We start from the raw sequence: 23,995 nt of genomic DNA, 5'->3' as shown, positions 1-23,995 counted from the left end.
GAAAGAGCTCTAACTATTAAATTAGTTTCTTCACTTATTCACTTTAGCATGGGTCAAATACAATAATTGAAAAAAGATTAGATTTGGTCACATTTCCTGTTTTTCTCTCCCATCAACAGAAAACATGCATCTGTCAGACCGCTGATTTCCAAACTAAACCAGGCAGAAAGAAGAAAAGTTAAAAGGTTGGCAGAGAATTTCATAACATTTTAGGGGCACTGATAATCAATTTAATTACTACATTTAGAGAAAGTATTAATAAATGACTACAGCTAAAATAGCCTTCTTCTTCTTTTGCTTTCGGCAGCTTCCACTAGGGGTCGCCACAGCGGATCATCCGTCTCCAAGCTGAAACAGTCATACTTTTGTTTGAAAAAATACTAACGCACTAATATAGATTGGATCAAATTAGATTTAACATTAAAATTACACAAACTTGAACTACACCAATCACTAAAAGTCTGTCAGCCTACAGGTTTAAAGCAGATAAGTACTAATAAATTTAGGGAATATGTTATACATGAATGAATTTCTGTTATTCATTTTTCACAAAGAGGACAACAAAGCACAATGCGCATTCATTTATTTCTATTTATGTAGACATAACTTTACAGCGTTCAAAGATCTTAGTTTATCACAATTGCAATCTGTAAACTGAAATAATTTCATAATTTCTTCAGAAGGGAAGTGTTTTTTTTGTGTTTGACTGAAAACCTGTGCATCTTCATATAAAACACTATATGAGAGGGAAAAACATGCCATCAGCACCACCTTGTGGACGAGAAAGTAAAGTAAAATGTAAAGTGTTTAAAAAATTTTTACAATAAATATATTCTTGACTGTAATGAATTAAAAGCTTTAGATATGCTGTTTAGGCTTTGAATTGCAATTTGTATCTGCTACCATTTCTGGCAGCACTTTCATTGTGTTTAATGATGAGACATGCTGGGGAACAGAAGGCTCCAGTTTCACACACAACTGGTTACAGTTGTGTAGAATATCAATTAACTTTCAATGTCATCACCTTTTTTTGATAAAAAATACATGTAGGTTGTTGGCATACATAATGCACATTGCTGAACATGTCTGATTTTCTTCCCTCAATTGCTAAAGGTGTTTAAAGAAAGCAAGTGTGATAAGCATCGAGTATAAAGAGCCTCTAGATGAATGATGTGCGCAGCATCTACAAGGTAAAGGTAAAACTGTTACATGGCTTGAACAATGTGGTTATTTGTTATTTGCCTACAGGGAGACTGATGGATTTTGACTGGTTGAACTTGTCTGCCCACCTTCACACTTTTATATGGACCTGAGAGTTACAAAGTTGAAGAATTTGAGTGGAGAAAGGAAATGGAAAGGGTGTAACAGATAAATAAAAAGCTCCACAATTATTATTTTATGAAGCATCAATGCATGGTGTTTGTATGTAGCGTTCAGAGGAATTAGATAGACTGAGACATTCACATGCGTTCTTTACCATTAAGCATGCAAAGATTTTTAGTGTTGTGATTTCATCTTTTAAATTGACAAGGATGTTGATTTTTCTTTCAAATCCCGCCACTGCTGCTGCTACAAGAAAATAAATAATAAATCATTATGGTGATTCGTTTTTACTGTGATTATTGCAGAATATGTTCAGATTAATTTAATCATATAGACAACCTTTTTAAGAAAGATTTTGAAATATTTTCTGAAAGACGATAGTGTTATTTCACTAAGAAATGGAATGAAGAACATTTCTAACACCTGCAGTGCGCTATGTAAGAAATGTTCTGTATTAATAGAAGAGTAAAATATGATTTGGAGAATTAGTCTTGTTATAGAAGCCTTGTACAAATAAATAACGTGGTCGATATGCAACATAACCTTGTCCCAAATTACTAGTCTTTTTTTATTAGTTAATTTGAGCAAAAGAACGGCGTCATAGTTTTCGCTCACCTCACATTGTATACACTTTCTTGTTGTTTTTCTTTTTTGAGCAAACTGATATATGGGATATAGAAGCAAACAGATAAGATTGTCAAGGTTCACACACACACACACACACACACACACACACACACACACACACACACACACACACACCATGCTGAGTGTTCCTAGAATAGGCTCTGTAGCCCTGTGTAATTTTTATAGATAATTGTTGCACCTTTATATATATTCAATTTTTCTGTTAATTTCATTTCATTTAAACAATTTAGTTTGTGACAATTACTCAATTTAATTAATATAACAAAAACTTGTATTGCATTAATTTTATTTCTTCAAATGTTTTAATAAAAATATTATAAAATAGTATTTTATATATATTATTTAACCAAGCAGGCATTTCATTCAAATTATGTTTTAAATATGTAAAATGTTGATCACAAATGTTAATAATAATAAATTGTGTGTGTGTAAAACGACAAACAATTTTATGTTTTGCATTTCTTCCACCTATTTGTTAAACCGAACCAAGACTTAAAAAACCGAGGTACGTACCGTATCGTGACTTTTGTGTACCGTTACACCACTAATATGCATATATGTATGTATATGTATAAATATATATAAGCAGCACTATAACTGAGGCCAACGATACGATACATTAAAGATACATATGAAGCACCTACTGTTGTGATGTGGTGCATTTCACCCTATTATGATGCAGCGTGATCCAATTTAAATCTGATTCAACACAATATATATTATGATGCAATGGAAAAAATAATGATTCAATTCAATATAGTGCAGATAGTTCACTTTTATTTCTGTTTCAGACAGACAGCAAATCATACATTTACATAAGTGCCTTTTGACGTTTAAAACATGGCCCATTTACAAACAGGAATTGTAGTGCCAGATGTTTTTTTTCCTGTTCCATCTCCAGGAAGATGCAGCTCTACCTCTGCCATGTTAATCTGTATTCTATGTGTCTATCAGGACACGCCTCGTTCTTTGTAGTGTTGTGATACGTCATGTTCACATAGCAGAAGTGATGCTGAGAAAACGTGCTCAAGAAACAGTTTAGCAATATATATATATAGTTTTCAAAGTTAACAGGGTCATGGGTGGCCAAGGCTCACTGATGCAAGTGGGAAGCGAAGGATATCATCCAAGAAAAGGAATCTGATCTACAGTGGACACAGGCTTACTCTACCTGGTGGGTTGAAGACTGGAAAAAGGTCACCTGGTCATTTTAATCCTTTGCATCTGATGCAGTGTGGCATCAGTTTACTGTTCTTATCTGAGAGGAGCTGAACCCAAGTGAAGCCCATTAACATTTGGTGAATAATGTTTGGTGATGCTTTTCAGGGAAACATGGTTGCTAAGGGTGGCATTGGCCACAAGTTTAAGCTGAAGGAACTACTGCTTATCTTTTTTTGTGCAAACTCCAGAAAGTCAAAAGAAAATCAAAGATCAGGAGTTTCTGAAATATTCAAACCAGCCTTGCACCAGCAACAATGCCAATATTAGTGATTACAAGTTCTAAACCATTCTGATGTTCTTTCGTCTTCTTCCATTAGGGGTCACCTCAGCTGATCATCCGTCTCCATACCCCCCTGTCCTCTATATCTGCCTCTTTCATTCCAACCACCTGCATGTCTTCCCTCACCACATCCATAAACCTCCTCCTTGGTCTTCCTCCTTTCCTCCTTTCTGGTGGCCCATCCTCAGCATTCTCCTACTGATAGACCCCATGTCCCTCCTCTGCACATGTCCAAACCATGCAGTGATGTACAGGTATACAGGTGTGTAATAAATTGAAATCTAAGTGTATAATGCTAATACTCTACAGAAATGACTGTGTTCTGGAGGAAATTATTTCCTTTCAGTTTTGTTTATGTGACTGTAAGCCGTATATGGTTGAGGTGAACTCTCCAGCTGTCAGCAGGCTCATATTTGGGTGCATGTGACTGGTGCTGCCCCGTGTGGAGTTTCCCCCCGGGTTTACATGCCGCCACGTTGTAGTTCCACGTACGTCTAATAAAGCCTGAGGGCGAACCACCGGGAGCCGTGATTAGAGCTGACCTGTAGTTAATACCGGTTGAGGGGAGAAACGCTACCGTGAGGAACTCATGCGCTCGGTGTGGGGTTTGTTTGCGGTGGTGGCCGCGGCCACTTTCTACCTCTATGTGCTGTCGGCTTTCCTGCCGCCCGGACCGCCTCGCGCGCAACTTCACCAACCACCAGGGGAACCGGGAGCGCGCGACGAGGACAGCAGTGCACGTGAGGAGGAAGAGGAGCTCCGGTGAGCTGTTTTATCACACCAATAACCATTACCCATAATAACTCTACAACCCAATAACCCTGCAGCCATTAACTCTACAACCCAATAACCCTACAACCATTAACTCTACAACCACGTGACATTTTGAATTTATACAATTACCAAAACAGTCCTGACCATTGAGCATTAACAGCATGAACTTCTTCAGCAGTTTGAGCTACAGAAGCTCGTCTGTACCACACGGACCACACGGACCAGCCTTTCACTCCTCATGTACATTAATAAATCTTGACCACCCATGACCCAGTCACCGGTTCACCACTGTTCCTTCCTTGGATCACTTTTAATAGATACTGACCACTGCAGACCGGGAACATCCCACAAGAGCTGCAGTTTTGGAGATTCTCTGACCCAGTCGTCTAGACATCACAATTTGTCCCTTGTGAACCTTAAATTGCAGTTTTTACTGCTTCTAACACATCAACTTTGAGGACAAAATGTTCAATTGCTGCCTAATATATCCCACCCACTATCAGGTGCCCTGATGAAGAGATAATCAGTGTTATTCACTTCTCTGGTCACAATGTTATGATGTCATAATGTTATAAAGTTATAAAGCATGGGAGTGCAGCTAAAGGTTGTTTGAGATGCTCTGATGGCTGCAGGGTCACCATGAGGGTGATGAATGTGTGTTTGTGTAAATGTTTTTATAATATAGGTGGAGATATTATCTATTATCTTATATTAGTTTCAGTCCTTTTAAGAGTTTTGCTTGTTTTCAAAACCGTTCTTGTCTTCCTCCTGGATGAGATGTCAATCAATAGAAAGGGCACCACACACAGATTCACACCCAGGGTTAGGGTTAGGGTTAGGGTTAGGGTTAGTGTAATGTTTTTGGATCGAATCAGGAATCCTGGCACTCTGAAGCGGTGTTCCATATAACTGTATGTCCATGCTGCCCACCAGCCAACCAACATAGGTTATATTTCTGTCTAACACCTTTTGGGCGAGGGATCAAGTATGAGCCTGGCAATGAATAAAGTGTTAAAGACAAGATGAACGAATATTAGTTCTAGCCATTAACAACACCAAGGCTATTTATCGTTTGTGAGCACAATTACATTTCCCAGGTGACCTGAGCAAAGTTTTTATTGCCACATTCCTGCAGAAATGCACCGTATTATGTTATGGGCCCAATACTTGTCTGCTTATCGAGGGGACTGTTGGGGGCCGTAAATTGTCATGTCATACTGGTTATTTATCAGTCATACTTATATTGATGTACGGAATTCTGTGTGTGCACTGGATGGAAAATAAAGGAGAGAGAGAGAGAGAGAGAGAGAGAGAGAGAGAGAGAGAAAGCGAGGGCAAAAGTTATGTGTGAGGTCACAAATGTGGACTTTGGATTTGTGAGAAGTGAGTGCACAATGTTCTGAGACTTAGGGTCAGCTTACAGATTGAATCGGGGAGTTTTTCCTCGTCACAGTCGCCACCGGCTTTCTCATCAGGGACAAACTTACACTTATAAAGAACATCTTATTCATTTTTATCACCACATTATCTGTTTAAAGCTGCTTTGAGACAATATTCATTGTTAAAAGCGCTATTCAAATAAAAATAAATTGAATTGAATTGAATCATTAGATGGATGGATGAATGGATGGATGGATGGATGGATGGATGGATGGATGGATAAATAGATAGATAGATAGATAGATAGATAGATAGATAGATAGATAGATAGATAGATAGATAGATAGATAGATAGATAGATCAGAATCAGAATCAGAATCAGGTTTATTGGCCAAGTGTGTTGACACACAAGGAATTTGGTTCCAGCTGTTTGTTACTCTCAAAAGTACAGACATAAATAAAAACCTATACATGACAAAACAGACACAACAAGACAAAAACAGACTATACAAGACAATACAGATATACAGACAATATGAGACAGTATAGACAGTGTGGGTAATAAATAGGGATACAGACTAGTAATGTACATAAAGTGTGGGAGTGCATGGTAGTGCAAATGACAGTATTGTGTGCCAGGTATGATGAGAGAGTTTACTATAAAACTTATAACTTAAAGCAATAGTGTGTGCAACATATGCAGATAATGTGATGAGTGACAGTTAGATAGATAGATAGATAGATAGATAGATAGATAGATAGATAGATAGATAGATAGATAGATAGATAGATAGATAGATAGATAGATAGATAGATAGATAGATAGATAGAGGAAAGCTTCTTCTGTTGTCACAGTACTGTGAGAGATTGTAGCATAAATCATCATTATCTGATTCTCGATGAGTCACATTGTATTTTAGACTCTCAGCTCAAGGAGTGTTCAGGTCACACTACTGTGTGTTTCCGAGTAATACAAACCACTTCACGTTCCCCTCTGTAAGAGCACAGCTCCTTAGTTTCTCCTCTGGCCAGTGGAAAGACTAGACGTCCCAAAAACACTTAGCAGCTTTTCCCAGTTCACCAGGGCACTACTTTAAAGAGAATTCTGGGATTTCCACGTCGGAATATTGGGAACATTTTTATTTAATAGTACGATGATGGAATGAGTTGTTTTATATTATTAATTCTAGGAAAGCTGAGCTCATATACATTATAGAGGAGTGTATACAGGGTTGTAAAGTGAGACTTCCTTGTACAGTGGTCCATTCAAGGATTGTCCTTGGCAAGAAAAAAGTCATGCTAATTAGATTAATGCAAGTACAGTATAATAAAAAAAATTGTATAGGCTGGCTTAACTTCTAGTTTTATAGAGTGTGCTAGACAGTCCCAAGGACTATTTCTTTTCCAGTAAACTGATTCTTAAATGACTTTGCTAGCCATATTATCTGTCAATGTTTTGAATAAAACTCTCAAATAACTTTTTGAACAAGGTTGCCAATGGGCTTTTCATATTTTGCTGATTGTATGTCAGCATGTTGTGTAATCACCATAATCATGTATATGAAAGGACGTATGTACAGTACAGAATATGCGGACAATTTCTCAAAATATAATAGATGTTATATTCTGTGTTTAAATGGTTCTCAATGATAGTCCTTTGAAGCACAGCACAGTCAGTGGAACTCAAACCATTTCTAACAAATCTTCTGCTATTATAAATGATTTTAATTTTAATTTAACAAATAATTGGGTTCTGTCAGTGGAACATACAGGGATTATAATGCTCTATAACTCTAATATGTGTCCAATATTTTAATGGTTCATAAAATAAAAGGGTATCCATTAAAACAGTATTAAAACCTCAGCCTTTGAGTGGAGCCACTGAGGCTGACACTAGTACTGACTTCCTGTCCCTATTGATTTAGAAACCTAGGCTAATTGACAGGTCCTGTACTTTTCTCAGGACAGTTTAGTGTCTTCTCTTTTTGCTGCACCTTTATTAGTTAATTAATCAGTGATGTGTACTTTAGGGTGATAAGTTCTTTATTATCCAGCTCTATTATTTCAGAATTATTTTTATGAGCGGGATTGGAACAGACTGGACCTGCATTTAAGTCAGGTGCAAGTTTTGGGGGAAAATTTCATTTAAAGTGGATATTTTGGGGAATTGTGATGAAATGAGGCAAGGATTGTCATTGAAAAGTAAAAAAAAAAACCTGAACTCTTTTATACATTTCCTAGTATCTGTCTTTTCATACACTGTTGCAAACATACAAGCTTTCCCATTCATACACCACCACTACCACTGTTATAATATAGGATTATATTAACGGTGCATGGACTTGATCTTAACCATTTTTAGAAAGATAATATAATGACAGTGGCACGAATATACGGTAAAAAATTAAAATAATGAAATAAAGATGAAGAAACCAAGCACTAAAAATCAACAAAACATTAACAATAGCAATCATAACCTGAAAGTGAAGCAAAATAACATGAACCAATTTAAATGATAGAAGGATACATGAAAAACAGAGAGTTCATTGAACAGTGAGGTATTATTACAAGTGCTAATCATTGCAAAATGTGAATCAGGTGCAAACTTGGTTCAGTGGCTAATGGGATGTGCAGTCTATGTCTCATGGCCCACTCCTAAAAGGAGTTGAATAAGCAGAATAAAGCACTTTGTTCTTTTACTGGAAAGAGTAATCACATTTAATTAATTACTGTAACACATATAATCCAATTGCTGTAAGAGCACACGCTACCCTGCATCTACAAACACTGGCAAAAATTGGTTTGCTTAAATGTAATAACTTTGATAACCACTAAGGGGAAAGAATCAGGAGAGTGTGAGCACATGGCAGAGTGAATCAGAGAAAGTGTTTTGAAAAAGCCAAGATAAATTTTGACAGAACGAGCAGTCGGTTCAGCCTCAGTCTACTTACAGAGGGTGCAAGAGTGCAAGATAGACACGTCGTTCTTATCTGTAGCACTGGGAATTCGATCGTGTGCTATGAGTGTAAACACGTCTTAGTATGTGTGTATAAAGGGATTACAATGAAGAAAACGATGAAAAGAAGAAAAACTGATCAGCATGGTGGCGTTGTGCAAGAAACCTAAAACAAAACGCGAACAAAATGGATCTTGGTGTCCTGAGTCCTCTGTGTTTGCTCATACACGATTGGGTCACTGCACATTTGCTACTTATTATATTACAAGTTAGTCACCCTGCATACGGCCTAAGCGAAATTAAATCCTCAGCTTTCACCATATTTTGGCATAACGGTAATAGTGCTCGAGTTACGAATGCCGGCACGGGACATTGTTTATTAGCCAATGAGAGAGTGGTGTGGGTACTGCATGGAAACACATACTTGCCTCGAGTCTTAAGTTTCAGAAGGTGTTTGTTAGTGCCATGCTTTGCGAGCACACACTCCTACTCAGACAGCAGAGAGGGCACCATGCTATTTCAGTCTCACGGTTCATCGTCTCATGTTTCATCGCTCTCCTTCCTTCAGCGCTGACTTCACATATTTCTTGGACATTGCTATTTCCTACAGGTCCAGATGTCCAGTAATCACAGGCTTGTTGACTTTTCCCAGGCCAGAAATCCTAATTTAGATTTTGATTTCCTCTACTATGCCTATGTCACAGAGCTGAGTGAATTGTGTATTCTGAAGGTCTTAAGGGTTTAAGAAAGATCTCAGTTCATGTGACAGATTTTTACCTCCTCTGGGCTACACTGTGTACTAGTAGAGATACTTTACTAGGAACTACTACTCAAGCAGCAACTATGTGTCCCCAGTGCAATGCAGAATATCATGCAGATACAGGTCAAGAACTTCAGTTAATGTTCAAACAACAGAAAGAGAAAAAATTTAGCAGTGTCAAGTTGCTTATATGTGGCTTGTTGCGGTATTTCAGAAACTGCTGATCTCCTAAGATTTTCACACACACCAATCTCTAGTGTTTTCACAGTATTGTGTGGAAAAAGGAAACAAAAAACCCAGTGTGTAGCAGTTCTGCGGGTGAAAATATTTTGGTGATGAGAGAGGTGAGAGGCTAGACTGATTTGCTGGTTTGAGCTAACCGAAAGACTTAAGTAATTGCAATAATCAACCATTTCAACTCTGGTAAGCAGAAAAGCATCACAGAACACATCATACAGCACATCAGAATCCATTCCAGTCAGTTGAAAAAAAGGAATGTGACTGTATAAGACTGAAGAAAGATCATTACTCATAATCTTACATTCCAGTGCTCATGTTAGTTCTCACTCTCCAGTGTTCTGTATTGTTTAAAGATTTATACACACTCTTGATGTCACCCAAATGAGGATGGGTTTCCCTTTTGAGTCTGTTAATCAGCGATAAATACACATCATTCACCTTCACTGTTAAATTCTGTAAAGCTGCTTTGAGACAATGTCTGTTGTGAAAAGCGCTATAGAAATAAACTTGACTTGACTTGACTTGGTGATCCTGGTAGACAAAACTAAACCACAAAATCTACAGCGGAGAGGAAAAAAAAACCAAGAAAAAGTAGAGGCACAGCATAAAGATGGAGCTTAAGCAGAATTGAGGCTAATAGGTATGTAAACAGAAAGTGTGTATGACTAGGCTGTCTGTGCTGTAAATTTCCTTCTAAGGAAGTTGATTAATCTCTCAGTTCAAAATCAGTATATTCACCATCAAGCAGTTTGGAAAATATTCTGAAAAATATGGTCAAACTGTGCAAACTGGTGCTTTTCAATATTTTAAGTGTAACCACTTGGTCTTATGATTCCTCTCTGTTTTTTTTTCTGTTCATGATTTCCCATCAGGTTGCGTTTCCCATCAGACCTGGAGAATCTGCGAGATCTGGCCGAGCTGCTCAAATTTTATAAGCAAAAGCACACAGGTTATGTGTTTGTGCTGTTCTGCAGTGCCTACCTTTATAAGCAGTCCTTCGCCATTCCTGGCTCCTCCTTCCTGGTTAGTAGAACAGTACAATGTTTCTGAGTTCGAGTGTCTAAATAAAAACTTCCTCACTGGAAATTCTAAATCCTTTCAGAATTTGCCTGAAATTAATTGTCATATCAATGAGAGACCAAACATAAAGGTCTAATTAGTTGTTTTACTGTTTAACCCCCCAAGTTCAAGAGTATTGTTTATAGTTGAGTATAGTGATTGTAGTTTCATATGTCTAATATTGTTGATTCAACAGTTTCTCCAGATTATATTTAATAAAATGCACAAAGCAGCAAAAAATAAATCATTATGGTTAATTAAATTCCAGTATGGCTTGGTGGAAAGTATTGATACTAAGGTGTTGTATCTAGAGGATCGATTCTCACATTAGCATATCAAGTAAGAGAATTACTTTAAATATTATTTTTTGTGTGTGAATAGGAACCATTTCCTCATTTGCTGTGTCAGCATTTTGCTGCTCAATCAGTCAAAAACTTCAGATCGCTGTTATCTGAACCTCCTAAAACTTTTTTCAATAGCTGGAGAATCAATCAGTCAAAGTAGAAACAGAATTAGGCTCAATCGGGGAAAAAACTTCAGCATTCTCTCGTTTCTTTACAAAAACCGTTAAGACAGGTTTAAATATGTTTGTGTGACAAATAATATTTAGTTTATTTCTTTGTTTGATTAATAATGTTTTTGAATAAATAAGTACAATTTATTACAATTTAATTCAATTTAATATCAGTAATGATGGCTTTTACAAATACTATTATTAATAATATCGATATCTGTGTTACTTGGTCATGGATTGAAAAGAAAATAATTGGGATCGTCTATCCCTAAATCCAGAACATGCTGGCAGGGGCGCTGTTTGGCCCATGGCATGGCCTCCTCATCGCCTGTACTCTCACCACAGTGGGCTCAACGAACTGCTACCTGCTGTCCCGAACATTCGGCAAACGCCATGTCATCCGCCTCTTTCCTGAGAAAGTGAGAATGTTACAGCGGAAGGTAAGGAGGATTTCATCTAATGGGTGTGGCGTCATTTTCTCAGTGTGAGGTTTGGGAGGTGTCCCCAAGGGGGTTGTGGTTTTCTGATTTTGTTACAGCTTTGGAAATAAAAACCTTTATCATATTCTATTTACTATTGAGTTCTTGTTGTTTTCCAGCACTTTTGACTGGATACATTTAAACCTCAATAACTCGAATTTCTAATCCTTATAAACAATTTTAAGCATATGCATGTAACTGATGGAAAGTTCAGGAATAAAAAGCTCTATGGCAATAATCAGCCTGAACGTGTACAGGTGCAGCTCAGTAAATTAGAATATCTTTAAAAAATTTATTTATTTTTGTAAATCGGGACAAAAAGTGAAACTCGTATATTATATAGATTTATCACACACAGACTGATATATTTCATGTGTTTATTTCTTTTACTTTTGATGATTACAGCTATCAAAAACCCAAAATTCAGTATCTTAAAAACTTTTAATATTGTGGAAAAATTTCAATATTGGAGACTCATGGTGTCTCACTTTAATCAGCTCATTAAACACAAACACCTGCAAAGGTTTCCTGAGCCTTTAAATGGTCTCTCAGTCTGGTTCAGGCTGCACAATCATAGGGGAAGACTGCTGACTTGACAGTTTCCAGAAGACGATCATTGACACCCTGCACATCGAGGGTAAGACACAAAAGGTCATCGCTAGAGAAACTGCTGTTCACAGAGTGCTGTATCCAAGCACATTGATGGAAAGTTATATGGAAGGAGACATGTCATCTGCTGGTGTTGGTCCACTGTGTTTTATCAAGTCCAAGGTCAGCACAGCTGTCTACCAGGAAGTTTAAGAGCACTTCATGCATCCCTCTGCAGACCAGCTTTATGGAGATGCTGATTTCATTTTCCAGCAGAATTTGGCATCTGCCCACACTGCCAAAAGCAACAAAAGTTGGTTAAATGACCATGGTGTTGGTGTAATTGACTGGCCAGCAAACTTAACAGACCCTAAACCCCACAGAGAATCTATTGGGTATTGTCAAAAGAAACAACAGACCAAAAAAATGCAAATGAGCTGAAGGCCACTGTCAAAGAAACCTGGGCTTCCATACCACCTCCGCAGTGCCACAGACTGATCACCTCCATGCCACGCCGAACTCAGGCAGTAATTAAAGCAAAAGGAGCCCCTACCAAGTACATATACAGTAAATGAACAGACTTTCCAGAGGACCAACAATTCACTAAAGATGTTTTTTTGATTGGTCTTATGAAATTTTTTGAGAGAGTGAATTGGTGGGTTTTTGTGAGCCAAAATCATCAAAATGAAAAGAAATAAACATTTGAAATATATCAGTCTTTCTGTGATGAATCTATATAATATACCAGTTTCACTTTTTGTATTGAATTACTAAAATAAATACAATTTGTAATGATATTCTAATTTATTAGGATGCACCTGCATATTATTGTACACATTCCAAATAAAAAATAATAAATTCCAAATAATAAAGTTTAATATATTAAAGTTTTGTTCATACATCTGTATCTGTACTGAGGGGGTACATTTTATTTGGCTGCATAACTGAGATCTGCTGCTTTACAGTAAATGTAGGAAAACAATGTATAAATCAATCATAGAGTGTGTTGGTAAATATATACATTTAAGTATTATTTTGTCATTTTCTTTACTTCTATTTTCTGCTAGTAAGTTTGCTTAGTTGTCTTGTTTATCTCTGGCTCCTTCTACATGTTACTTCACTATTATTCTTGCCTCTGGAATTCTCCCTAAAACAACAAATAATAAAACAATAAGCTATCCAATACAATAACTAATGATGTCTTGGGTCTACGTATAGCTCGGTTTAAAAATGTAATTATACAACATTATATTACCGCTCACTAAAGGTTAGAGGTGTTAGATGATACTGTACATTAGGCATGGTGGTCCACTAGGAATATTGGCTCATTTCCAAGCTTAAGTTACTGTCTACTGTGCTTGTGGGTTTCTTCCAGATTCTCCAGTTTCCTTCTGCTAGTCAAAAATGCAGGTGTATAAATCGGCTAGACTAAATTGCTGCTAGGTAAGAATGTGTTTAATAGTTTGGCATCCATTCCAATGTAAAGGCCTTGCATCCAGCATTTCTAGGACAGGGTCTTTACCAAACACAGCCCGACCAAGATAAAGTGTTTACTAAACATGAATAAATGAGTTTCTTGGTTTGACTCCTGAACCAATTCGAAACAGCCTATACGAGAATGTCGTTTTCTTTTTGTGTTCACTAGGTGGCGATCTTTCCTCACAGACCTGCTACAGTGGAGTAAATTGTGGCAAACAGAATAGAATATAACAGGATTTCTATTACCACAAAATTGCCTTAGCCGTGCTAATCAGCATGCTCTTTTATTGCACTGAAAGGGTTTCGAATGGTTTGCTGCATTTACACTGAGGCTGAATAGACCTCTTTCAGCAGAAGATGAATGCTAGATTCTCATGCTTTTTCTCTCTCTCTCTCTCTCTCTCTCTCTCTCTCTCTCTCTTATTCTCTCTCTCTCTTTCTCTCACTCTTTTTGTACATAAATGTCTCAGGTAGAGGAAAACAGGAGCAGTCTATTCTTCTTCCTGCTCTTCCTGCGCTTCTTTCCCATGACACCAAACTGGTTCTTGAATGTAACCTCTCCCATCCTAAATATCCCCATCCCCATGTTCTTCTTCTCTGTCCTTATTGGTGAGTGATAATAAATGTGCAAGCGGTTTTAATAATAAACACGGAATAAGAGTAATGTGATGAATGTTAATGATGCTGAAGCTGCATGAAGGATAAAATGTTATATTGAAATGTTAGCTGTTAGCATTAAAACACTAAACAGTTTAGGGTTAAATTCACGGCCAGAGATCGTTCACACGTATTTGCCATTGAATAAATTAAGATGTTCGCCTGCTCATTCCTGCAGTTGTGCAATTAGCAAATCATGCGGCAGAAACTATAGCTTAAGAGCTTCGGTAAGCATGAAACAGCAGACTGTGAAAACAAACATGACGTTTTTGTGGTTATTGATGCCAACATGGTGATGGCATTTGGCAGGCAGAATTACTTATAATTATCTGATTTATACAACTGATCAGTTGATGGTCAAGGGTCTTGCTCAAAGGGCCCAAAGTGATTATTTTGTAGTTCTAGGATTTTAACTCACAACCATGCAATCAAAAGCTGGACTTCTCAACCACTAAACTAGTATATCCCATTTCCTACCACTTCCACTTGGGGTTGATAGAGAATGGCTAAATTGTTTTAAGTTAATGGTAACTCAAATAACCAGTCTTTACAACCATGGGGACCAGAAGTTCATGTCAAAAGAAGGCTTTTTCAACCATCTATTATAATCAAAGCAAATTTGTGATACCAAATATGTTTGCTTTGTACAAAAAAGTCAGATTTGCCTTGAGTCTTATTCCTTCCACTGAAGCTTGTGTTCAAGTGACACTGGATGTGTCAAACTTGAAGATTTAAAACAAGCAAAACAATTCAATTAAATTTAAGTTTACTTCTATAGCGCTTTTTACAATGGACATTGTCTCAAAGCAGATTTACAGAATGTAGGAATTATAGAAGAAAGTTCACTTATACTTTAATGTATGTGTATTTCTCCCTGATGAGCAGCCTGGGGCTACTGTGGCAAGGATGGTACTGTGGCAAGGAACTCCCTTTGATGGTATAAGAAAGAAATCCTGAGAGGAACCAAACTCAAAAGGGGAACCAGCCTCATTTGGGTGACACCATGAGTGATGATTTTAAATGATTATAAAGAATGATTTTAAATCATTAAAATGGTTTGATCACAGGAGAGTGTGAAAGAGAGTCAAGTTAAGTTTATTTCTATAGCGCTTTTCACAACGGACATTGTCTCAAAGCAGCTTTACAGAATTTAACAGTGAAGGTGAACGATGTGTATTTATCCCTGATGAGCAAGGATCAGACTCAAAAGGGGAACCCATCCTCATTTGGGTAAAATCAAGAGTGTGATTATAGTCTTTAAACAATACAGAACACTGGAGAGTGAGAACTAACATGAGTACCGGAATGTAAGATTATGAGTAACGTCCTTTCCTTTCTTATAAATAATTTCAGATTATAGAACCAGGAGCTACTGAGCAACTCATAAAATAGCTCAAAATTTGCGATCATCACAGATCCAACACCAGCTTCTCCATGCCAGAGCCTTTAAACACTCAAAGAGGTCCAATGTCCAAACTCCACATGATTTACAGTTGTGAAACCAGAAGCTCCTGAAAACAGTGGACCATCAAACTTGTGGACCATAAAACTTAAAGATAGCAAAAAAAGGGACAGATTAAGGAAACAAATAGAAATTAGGTTAGTAAGTAGGTTAGTTAGTTTCAGAAATGCTCTCTGATTTTTGCAAATGTAATACAATTACAGGTTTTGGGTGAAAATAATTTCCCATTTTTCCAAATTTTAGTAATCATACAAACAACATCCTACTTTCAAAGTTCTACTATTTTATATAAATATTCACGCCTCTGTCTCTCTGCCCAGGTCTGATCCCCTACAACTTCATCTGCGTGCGGACGGGAGCCATCTTGTCGAAGATCACATCACTGGACGACATCTTCTCTTGGGGAACATTACTGCAGCTACTGCTCATAGCGTGTGTAGCCCTACTGCCTGGCGCTGTCATCCGCCGCTACAGCCAGTCGTACCTCAAACTGGACAGCATGCAGCCCAATGGCCCGAGCAAACAGCTCGAAGAGATCAACCATCTCAAATCCAGATGACCTGCAGTAGATCAGGGATTTGCTGAAGTGCAGCACTGAACAGAATGTGATTCCTAGAAGCACTGCTCTGTTCAGGCTAATTATTACGTCTAGCATTTTTATATGTTTAGTATTTTGAACTGCTTGTATGAAGTAGCCGTATTTTGTAGCAGATTATCAGTTCAAACTTTAAGTCTCTTAATCAAAGGCTTTTAAAAACACTACTAACTATTTATTAATCATAATCATGGTCTAGTTACAGTACACACACTAAAAACAGCTTTTATATTTATATTTATAAGACTATATAATTCATACATGATTCCCAAAAATAGGATAATTCCATATAAAAAAAACACATATTGTGGTTTAAATGGTGTAGAGGATGGAGGACACGATGGATTGTGAGGTTTCTCATCCGCTGATAGGAAAAAGGTTTTCTAATACACTCTCTTCTGCCAGGTTTTTAATCTTTATCCCCTAATAATCCTGACAGGAACTGATAAAAAAACTTAACACATACAAACAGTATACATAGAACACACAACCTATAATATAATTACTAATTACCTCTAGTCGTGAGCTGATTCAAATATGGAGCAGGGAAATCACTAAACTCTGCAGTACTGTGGTCCAGCAGGATTTAGAACATAGTTCATTGAGTGCAGGGTTTTTAATATTTAGTATATGGACAAAGGTTTATGGACACCTGAATATAAGGTATGGTATGTGCTTTTTTGAACATCCCTTTCCACGTTTAGTCCCCATTTGCTCTTACATTAATCTCCACTCTTCTGTGAAGATGTTGAACTTGATTTTGGAGTGTGTGTGTGGAGATTTGTGCTCATTCATCCACACAGGTGTTAGTGATAACAGGTACTGATGCAGGTGAGGTGAGGTGAGGAGGCCTGGGGTGCAGTCAGCATTCCAATTTTTCCCAACGGATTTCAGTAGGGTTGAGGTCAGAGCTCTACAGCAGGTCAGTCAAGATCTTCAACCCATGTACATCATATATTCATGGAGCTGACTTGTGCACAGGGGCATTGTCATGCTGGAACAAGTTTGGGTTTCCTAGTTCAAGTGAAGGGAAGTTTTAATTCTACTGCATCCAGATACTTTTCATACAATTGTGTGCCTCCAATTTTAAAGAAAACCACATATGGCTGAAAAGTCAGGTGTCCCAATACTTTTGTCCATATAGTGTACCTTCTGTGCCTAAAAGGAGATTTTTAACGTCTTAAGCACACACACACAGCTATTTTAAAATGTTTTTGTATCTCGGGGGTGTATTTATCAAGTGCATTTGCCATTATTGCCCTTAAAGAGTATAAAATGCCATTTATACAATTATCAATTTCCACCAAACGCATTTAATCAGACATTTTTAGTGTCTAATGTGAGAAAACAACAAACATGTCTTAGCTGAATGAGTACATTTGGTGGAAAATGGAAAAGAATATACATTATCTGTCAAACTACTCCTACAAACTGTATAAAATCCTATGCAGTATTTTGTTTTTGAGAAATGGGTTTATGAATTGCGTTATTGTTATGAACGACTGATTGTGAAAGAGCAGAGAACGGATTTATCGAAGGAATTCAGTTCGTCTAAGCCAGAAAACATGCTTACGTTTCTTGGTCACATTTTAGTCTTTCATTTCAATTTAAAATCAATAGTATAAATACATGCGTTCAGGATAAAGAGTTAAGATAAGTGGCAGTGGGGGGCGTGGCTAAGCCGGTTTATGGATAAAGGGGCGGAGCCAGAGGAAGCTAGTGGTTCAGGCACTGCTCTATCTATCTATCTATCTATCTATCTATCTATCTATCTATCTATCTATCTATCTATCTATCTATCTATCTATCTATCTGTCTATATATATAGCTATCAAATTTATATATACAGCTTTTATTAATCTGCCTTTTAGCTTCTCTGCTGCTCGCTGAAACAGAAAACACCGGATAATGGAAACTATGTATTTGATGTAGGTGTATGTGATCCTTAATACTTACTTCCTCTTGCTCCGCCGTCCATTCACAAAAAGGCACTTGACCACACCCTTGCTGCCACCAATGGAGTTCACTAATTGTTGAGGCAGAGTAATACACGTGTTATAACCTTTAATGGCATTAGCTTTGCACATATGTGGCTGTAGAGGTGACTGGATGGTTTCGAGTCCAAGGTTACTGAGAGTTTTCAGAGCGTATGTAAAATGTGTGAACCCACACAAACCTTTGTGTACATACAACACCAGACTGAGTATATAATCCCAGCAGCTGCACATTACACTTAATAGAAATATTTATATTGTCTTTTTTTGTTACTTTTCCCAGACACAATATGCATGTATTTTTATGTATTTATTACTTTTAGCATGACGTACTGTACTTTTTTTTTACGGCTTTGAATTTCCATTTTGCTCTTTTTAAATGCCCAGCTCTAGTTTGTTTCACTTTGTCTTAAAAAGGATTCATTTCATTTCAAGATTCATTTCATGGTCTTAATCATTATTGCTTAAAACTGCAAAAAAACATCCTGAATAGAAATCATTGTTATGTGACGGTATTAACGCAACAAATGGGATTTTTCTGACACACAAAACCACTTTAGAAATATTACAATTGTGATTTTTGTGACATAAATCCTTCAAGGATAAACACTTGAGTGTTGAGATTTGTTTCCATCTGAGTTCATGATCTTAATATTTATTTATTCAAACAGAAGGTTTTAAGATCCTATCAAAGAATGAAAGCTGCCCAGTAAGATTGTTTTAGTAATCCAGAAACCCTTATTGGCTATAAAAATGTTATCTAATATTAGAAATAAAGCATTTATGCTCTAAGTTATAAGAAAATAAAGAACAGGGTTGGTGTATGCTGAATATCTTCCTACAGCATCCAGACGTTTTTATTCCTCTTCTTTGCGAACAATTGTATTTTTTTTTATCATCATTTATTAGTTTCTAACATCACAATTATTAACTTTTTATCATTTAATGCTCTGCAATGTCAAGTGTATTTCTATTCTTTATTCTTTTTCTTTCACTTAAAGTTAATAAGAGCTAAACACAGTGTTTCCTTTTGGGTAATAAGGCTGTGGAGCGTCCACTCACTTTTTTGTGAGAGTTATTTTTGAGTTATTTCTCACTGGTATTGTTTAATATTCTATTAGTCTCAATTATGAGTATACGTATAATGAGTATAAGTAATAAAAAAATTTTAGTCCACAAATGAAGCCAACTGGTTGACATTAAAACTTGACTTAAAAGTATTTGATGGTTTTTCACCTCAAAATCATTTTATTTGGACTAAACCTTGACCCCTTAAACACTGAGTCTTTACTTAATCCCAGCTAGTCCTGGTCTTCACTTGACAATATAGTGGTCCTGGCTCTATTCCTATTAGTACCAAGTCCGCTGTCTTGAAGAGTTTCTCGTGGTGGATGCTGATACAGCAGACACTTTCCGTGCACCTTACATTATCTCCTTGACCATCAATGGTTTTAATCTTTTTTTATTAGGTATAGATTATGTGATACAAGTCACACAAGTCCCATCTGTATTATATTCTATAACATTAACAACACAAAAATGCCCAAACTTCAGACCATCCTTGCCTTGCTTTCGGTCTCCTCTGATTCAAAAGGGAAAAAAATTATTTATTTAATTCTTGAAGGTCTAAGCTAAAAACATCTAGATCTATTCTTCTTTTCTCATTCAAGCTTTAGTGAAAGAAAGGCATTCACAGAAACAACATTGTTTTAAAGTGACTCTTTATTGCTCGTGTCCAAGCTTGTGGCCTGTGTGGTTCAGCTAAAAAAAAAAAAACATTAAAAACAAAAAAGAAAATAAAACCTAAATGGAAAAGTTAGTAGAAGCGTACATGTGCTCTTAATTGTATTCATGTTAATAAGCACTGTTATAATCCAGTGCTATTACAGGTCTGACATGACTAAAGGCCAATCACAATTCACAGTACAGTGAATACAGAGAAACGTGGAATAGCAACACCTGGAACACGAGAGTCAGGACCAGCTGCACAGCAGGCCATTGCGACTAAAGTATGTCAAAAAGCAACACAAGTGAAAATAAACTTGACAACCAGGTTAGACAGCGATCAGCACAGTTAGACTCGGCACAGCAACTGGAAAGTCAAACAGCATGTAACAGCATTGAAGCATTGAAGAAAAAAACAAACCTAAAACCACACAGACTGGTGTTAGCGGCTATTCAGAACAGATGTGTTAATGATATACTGCACCCTTTTAGAGCAGCAAGACTTTACTACAGAGTTACACTGCAAAAAAAAAGTACCTAGCAAGCAGTCAGAATTTTTCATCTTTTAGCTACATATCGTTTCTTACTACTGACACTTACAGTTTGTCTGGAATCTGACTTGTTTTTGTAACAATAAAACTTAGACAAAATACTTTGGGGGGGAAAAAAATTCTAACCTAATGCAAGAACGGTGTTAATCTCATCTCTCCAGGTAGTCAGTTGTGCTAGCGTTAGTTATATCAACCTCAACAAGAAACTCTTAAAGATCCAATAAGGTACAGCAATGTACAGCTTCTGATACGAGGCATACGCGCCCCTTTCCCAAGAAAAAGCACGGTGGTGGTGGTATAACACCATCCTTACTAATTCTGTCTCAAATTTATTAATTTTATTTTTAAAAATCGCTCTTTTTTTTACTTAGAAAATAAAATAAAAAAGCGCTCATGAGCTTTACAAGGTTTTTATACAAAAGATGTAGAAAGAAATTGGACTGAGGTACCTTGTTCTTTGAGGTAGGTTATTTCTCTTACTGGTTTTTTACGTGAAGGTTAGCGTTCAACCCGCGCCAGCGGTCGCTTGTGGCGCTGCGCACTTTACTTCTCCATAAATAAACCGCTATGCTTCGTGTTTAACAGGTTGTTCAGCACCTCGTCAGTGTAGTGATAGATCATGCTAATCGCTCATACGCCACGCTAACCGTCGTACATTTATCACTGCGCTGGAAATTTTCCACATCAACTGTCTCTAGGTCAATTTTCTCAATTTTTTCCCCATAAAATTCAGCATCTCTGATGGCTTTTAAAATCGAATTATAAATTTTAAAGGGCAGCATTTTTTCATATAAAATATATTTGAAAAAAAAAAAACAAATAACCAAAGACACAAGTCACATATGTTTGATGTTCACCACCTTGTAGGATTTTCAACAATTTTGTAAAAAAAAAAAAAAAAAAAAAATTCCTCAGATATTCTTCTTTCTTTAGATCGTTAGGTGTTCAGGACACACAAGGACAAGCAGAAACGTTCTTACAAGCCAGGTCATGGCAAAATCCGTTCAAAAATCAATCCACAGACCATAAACACAGGACAAAAAGAAAAACAGAAAGAACAAAAAAAGACAGAAGATGAATGAACGAAAAGACACAAAATGATAGAAAAAAGAAATGAATACGTTTTTTTTTTTAAGGAAAAATGAAGGGATTAAAAAAAGACCTGAATAATAAAAATAAGAGAAATGAAAGGGAAACAATTAAAAAAGTTTTTAAAATTAAAAGCAAAGACAGAAAAACAGAAGAATAGAAAAAGACAGATTGAAATAAGAAGGGAAGAAAGAGAGAAAAAGGAAAAAAAAAAGAAAGATAAATAAGAAAAAAGATGAAAGATGAAGTTGAATTAAAGGAAAATATACGGGAAAAAAAAGAAAAGAAATTGCAAAAAAAAAAAAAAAAAAAAAAAAAAGACATACAGACACATATAAAAAGAAAAACAGACAGAAAAGGAAGAGAGACAGGACGAGAGACAGACAGGACGCTGTGTGCTGCAGAAGGCAGGTAGAAACACTGTATACATTCACTAGTTCTATCAGGCCGCCTGTTCAGGACGTGATTAAGTGTCCCGAATGCAGCTTGTAGGCAGCCTCTGTTATTGCACTTCACCAGACTTTTGCTGTTAGATTTTTTTTTGCACGCAAAAATATTTCAAGTGCTTTTTGTTGAATCTAGTACAGAACATGTGGCTTTCCCAAAAACAACATTCATGATAAAATCAGGCTTAATTTTTTGTATTTTATACAATCATAATTCTATTAAACTTTTTTTTGTGTTTCTCACTCATAACTCGCAGGATAGGAGAGGCCAGGAGAGCTCAGGAGAGCTCAGGAGAGGCCAGGAGAGCTCAGGAGAGCTCAGGAGAGGCCAGGAGAGCTCAGGAGAGGCCAGGAGAGCTCAGGAGAGCTCAGGAGAGGCCAGGAGAGCTCAGGAGAGGCCAGGAGAGCTCAGGAGAGCTCAGTAGACTTTCACTTCGGTCAAATCATTTCGAAAAAAATTTTAGGGAAAGAAACACGGGGAGTAAAAAAGAAAAGCAAGACGAGAGAAGTGGGTTAGCATGTTGTCTAATTAGTATGAAAGTAAGAATTGTTTGCTTAGCTTTTACACCAACTAAACTGAAGCCTGACTCTTTATTCACATTAAAGGCCTGATTAACAAACTACAAAAAGTGCAAAATTAGCATCTAGGCTAAAAAGGAGTGACATGCTAACTGCTTTGACAAATGCTAAATAAGTTGGAAAAAATCTGCCCTAGGTGTCCTTGTATAATTTTTTAGTTGGCTTTCTTTTGAATGTAAATCTATCTGAGGCTACAGACAACGTGATAAAAAAGCACATTATGGTCTAATCAATGAACACTGTTACACACCTACACTGTTACTTTACTTAACACTCCCTCAGGTAGTTATGTGTCACTCGCTCATACAGTCCACGTTGTTAAAATGCTAGTCAGGCTACACAGTGTGCTCGCACTCAGCCTGAATGTGCTTATGGCTGACTTTCTGCTCCGATGCGGACAGAAGCTCTGTGTTTGCTGGTAAGATCGTCTCACAGGCAGTCGGATTTACGCTGTTTTTTTCGCTAATAATGTGTACTTCTCAGAGGACAGATCCAACCCGGCGTACTGTTACACGCCATCTCCACACCCAATTTAAAAACATCCGTCATCTGCTGGCGCACTTGCCCTGATGTTACCTGAGCGCTCACAGGGATGTTGTTGGTTTTGTTTAGCTCTCGTGCTTGTGTGAGTGAGGCTCGCTCAGGTCTTATAAAGTTCTTTGGTTTCGATCTTGTTGCTTGTCCTTCTTGTCGTGTTTGCCTCTCGCTTGTTTTTCTGTTCTCTTGCGCCTTTTTTTGCTCGATTTGGTTTGCACTCAGAGGAGCTACATTCATAGGCTGCTGCTTGCTGACTGCCCCCTGCTGGTCACTTGGTGTGCTGCGATGGTGTCGCTGAACCCTGTTGGCTTTTCTGTTGCTGCTGTTTGACTTGTTGGATGATTTCCCTGATCTTTCGCTGTGCGGTCTGCAAAATCAACACCCCACACAACTTTATTCACCATCCCGAACTGCACTGACACATTTTTACCTTATAAAAAACGTATTTACAAATGTAAAAAAAGAGTCTACTTCTGCATATAGTGCAACTGAATTGAATTTAAGAATTACTAGTTTGCTTTCTTCATTACATTCTTTCTTTAGATTTCTCTAAAATATGACTTACAATTATGCTAAAAAATGATAAGCAAGAAAATACCATTAATGTACCAATATCAAAAACTTCATCTAACAAGAAATAATCAAAGCAGCCTGCAGAA

The 23,995-nt window shown here is 37.1% G+C and overlaps 2 protein-coding genes across 5 annotated transcripts in view; one reads left to right on the top strand and one right to left on the bottom strand.

Annotated features, from left to right (window-relative positions):
- Window positions 1-3,610: 3,610 nt before the first annotated feature.
- tmem41ab (transmembrane protein 41ab) lies at window positions 3,611-17,146 on the top strand. Of its 2 annotated transcripts, none has more exons than XM_046838451.1 (5): window positions 3,611-3,734; window positions 10,455-10,605; window positions 11,434-11,595; window positions 14,172-14,310; window positions 16,141-17,146. In XM_046838451.1, exons 1-5 carry the CDS (start codon window positions 3,700-3,702, stop codon window positions 16,377-16,379), a joined length of 726 nt encoding a protein of 241 aa, XP_046694407.1. In that variant the 5' UTR covers window positions 3,611-3,699; the 3' UTR covers window positions 16,380-17,146. The 2 variants fall into 2 exon arrangements, with proteins under 2 accessions (XP_046694407.1, XP_046694406.1); XM_046838450.1 differs by lacking the exon at window positions 3,611-3,734 and adding an exon at window positions 3,937-4,234.
- Window positions 17,147-22,026: 4,880 nt separating this feature from the next.
- igf2bp2b (insulin-like growth factor 2 mRNA binding protein 2b) overlaps window positions 22,027-23,995 on the bottom strand; it is a 56,146-nt gene continuing 54,177 nt past the window's right edge. For all 3 annotated transcript variants that reach the window (XM_046837373.1, XM_046837376.1, XM_046837375.1), the window contains one exon: window positions 22,027-23,703. In XM_046837373.1, coding sequence (XP_046693329.1) covers window positions 23,605-23,703 — 99 coding nt within the window. In that variant the 3' untranslated portion in view covers window positions 22,027-23,604. The remainder of the gene's footprint in view (window positions 23,704-23,995) is intronic.

The sequence above is a fragment of the Silurus meridionalis genome, chromosome 24 (genome assembly GCF_014805685.1).
Source record: "Silurus meridionalis isolate SWU-2019-XX chromosome 24, ASM1480568v1, whole genome shotgun sequence".
In the NCBI taxonomy this organism is placed as follows: Eukaryota; Metazoa; Chordata; class Actinopteri; order Siluriformes; family Siluridae; genus Silurus; species Silurus meridionalis.
The sequence above is the reverse complement of the archived record's forward strand: the minus strand, read 5'-3'. Positions and strand labels throughout refer to the sequence as shown.

Bases quoted from the DNA above. Each gene is read 5' to 3' on its own strand.
- tmem41ab (XM_046838450.1), top strand. From the start codon at position 4,062: ATGCGCTCGGTGTGGGGTTTGTTTGCGGTGGTGGCCGCGGCCACTTTC. The intron at 4,235-10,454 runs GTGAGCTGTTTT...ATTTCCCATCAG, and splicing joins GAGGAGGAAGAGGAGCTCCG to GTTGCGTTTCCCATCAGACC. The intron at 10,606-11,433 runs GTTAGTAGAACA...CCCTAAATCCAG, and splicing joins TTCCTGGCTCCTCCTTCCTG to AACATGCTGGCAGGGGCGCT.